This window comes from Salpingoeca rosetta (assembly GCF_000188695.1).
Source record: "Salpingoeca rosetta unplaced genomic scaffold supercont1.27, whole genome shotgun sequence".
Classification (NCBI taxonomy): Eukaryota; class Choanoflagellata; order Craspedida; family Salpingoecidae; genus Salpingoeca; species Salpingoeca rosetta.
In genome coordinates this window covers 43872-46039 of record NW_004754907.1, presented here as the reverse complement: position 1 = coordinate 46039, position 2168 = coordinate 43872, and the positions used below count along the sequence as shown (strand labels likewise).

Here is a 2168-nt window from a genome sequence, read left to right as displayed (position 1 = left end):
CTGCTGCAGGCATTCATGCACTTGTCGCTGACACCAGCCCACACCGAGCCGTACGCGGCGCCGGTGACAGCAACAGCAACGGGGTCGCCGTCGCAGCAGCTGCTCAGGTTCTTGCAGCAGAGCTTCGACGAAGACAAACCACTGTGGTCCGTTGGTAGTGAGCGAAGGCGCCTGGTCTCCGACACGGTTGCGCTCTTCAGCCAGATGCTGCACCTCAACTACGCGGAGATGACGGCACAGGAGCGGCGCACGACCCTCGCCCGGCTGTGCCGAATGGTCACGCGTGCAGCGATGACATTCTGCCCCATCTGCCTCGTCACTGCCGTGAACGTCAGCACAGAGTGCGGCCACAGATTCTGTCGCCAGTGCATTGTTCAATGGGCCCAGGCGAGTCGCACGTGCCCAACCTGCCGCCGCGTCCTCAACGTGGCCAACCTCACGCCCATCGAGAGTGAAGAAGACGATGGTGGTAACGGTACTGGTGGCCAGACGAGCAACCACTTCTGGCTGCCGCATGTTGGGCACGCTGTCCACACAGCTGTGCTGCACTTTGCAGGCGGTCACCGTGAGGTGCACGAGCTATTCCAGCAAGCGCCTGGCCCCTTGTTTGAGGCACTGAGCGCGGTGATGTCCCACGACAACTTTGATGCAACGCAGAGCCCGCCCATGCTCGTGCTTGCCGTTGACGTGCTGGAGCGCTTTGTGGTCGAACGCGCCATCAACGGCTGCAGCCTCATCGCCATCTTGCACATGGAACACCACCTGCAGCCGTGCGTGAATGCGGTGCAGGAGGTGATGAGCAACGTTGGCGACGGTATGGGTGGCATCTCCCCGGCGCAGGCACGTGATGGCGTGGTTGGCATTGCTGTGCTGCGTACATGCGTGCGTGTCATTGCGCGCGCGCTGTTGGACCACGACGTGGCCGATTTGGAGACGCTGACTGACGTGCTTCCCGTGCTGTTTGGAGGAGACGATGATGGTGACGACTTTGCCAGTGGTGTCAACGACAGCATGAGCGTGATCCAGCGCATGCGCCTGTTCCTGCTGCAGCTGCTGAAGCAAGGCCGCAGCTTTGCCGAGTTGCGCACGGTGCTGGTTGCCCTCATGGACTACCTGCCATGGGCAGACTCACTGCAGTGGCCAGACCTCGACCAGCAGCCGGTGCTGTTCATCCCGTTTTCCGTTGTCGACGCTGCCGAGGAGCGGCGCCAGTGGCGGCGCCTCCGCGCTGCTGCCACCCGTCCAGCACAGGCGGCTGCGTTTGAACTTGGGCCGCGGGCCATGGCCACCCTCATGATCCGCCTGCACATGCGGCAGTGCGACGCGACCTTCCGCGACGCCGTCGTCGGCCAGCCCGCGCTCACCACGCACGATGCAGCCGCGGAGATTGCACCGCTGCTCACTGTCCTGCCGTCCGCGGACGTGTGGACGCGCGGTGCCCCTGATGGCTTCACGCCGGCTGAGCAGGAGGCGTTTGTGAGGCGAATGCAGCACACGCGTGTGCTGGTCCTGCGCCTGGCCTGCAATGTGCTTGATGCTTCGCTGGAGGGCCGCCGGGCCGGTTTCCTGGACACGATTGTGCGCTCGCCCGAGCAGTGCGCACAGATGTTCATCCCTGCCGCTGCGGATGACGACACGCTGGCTGCCCTGTCTGCGGTGCAGGACAAGACGCGCTTCTACCGCTGCCCGTGTGGCGAGCCGTACGTCGTGGGCAACTGCGGCCAGTTCAACGGGTCTGGGCGGTGCGCGCGCTGTGGACAAGCCATTGGGCGCGGGGCGCAGAACCAAGGCGCCGTGAACCAGCAAGGGCCCATGCAGCAGCAGCAGCGCGGATACGTGCCACTGCCGCTGCAGGCCTTCCAGCGGGGGGCGCAGCCAACGCGCGGGCTTCCCCCACGCGCCGCTGCCGTGCTGGACCTGTTGGTGCATGCTGGGCTGCTGGCTGCTGCGGCGCAGGGCAAGGTGGATGCTGTGCGCGAGGTGGTGGGTACGAAACTGCCGCACATCCCGGAGAACAGCAACACCGCGGACGTGTGCTATGCGCTGCTGCGCCGCCTGGTGTCCGTGTACGAGCGACTGGAGACGACGGTGGCGGCGGACACGCGTGCGGTGAGCGGGCTGGTGCACGCCACCGCTGAACCAAGTCATGGACGACGCGACGGCGCTGC

At 65.4% G+C, this 2168-nt stretch overlaps 1 protein-coding gene across 1 annotated transcript in view; it reads left to right on the top strand.

Moving 5' to 3' along the window:
- PTSG_08934 (uncharacterized protein) overlaps positions 1–2168 on the top strand; it is a 19535-nt gene that overhangs the window by 15843 nt on the left and 1524 nt on the right. Inside the window, exon 6 of the mRNA XM_004989674.1 lies at positions 10–2109. Coding sequence (XP_004989731.1) covers positions 10–2109 — 2100 coding nt within the window. The remainder of the gene's footprint in view (positions 1–9; positions 2110–2168) is intronic.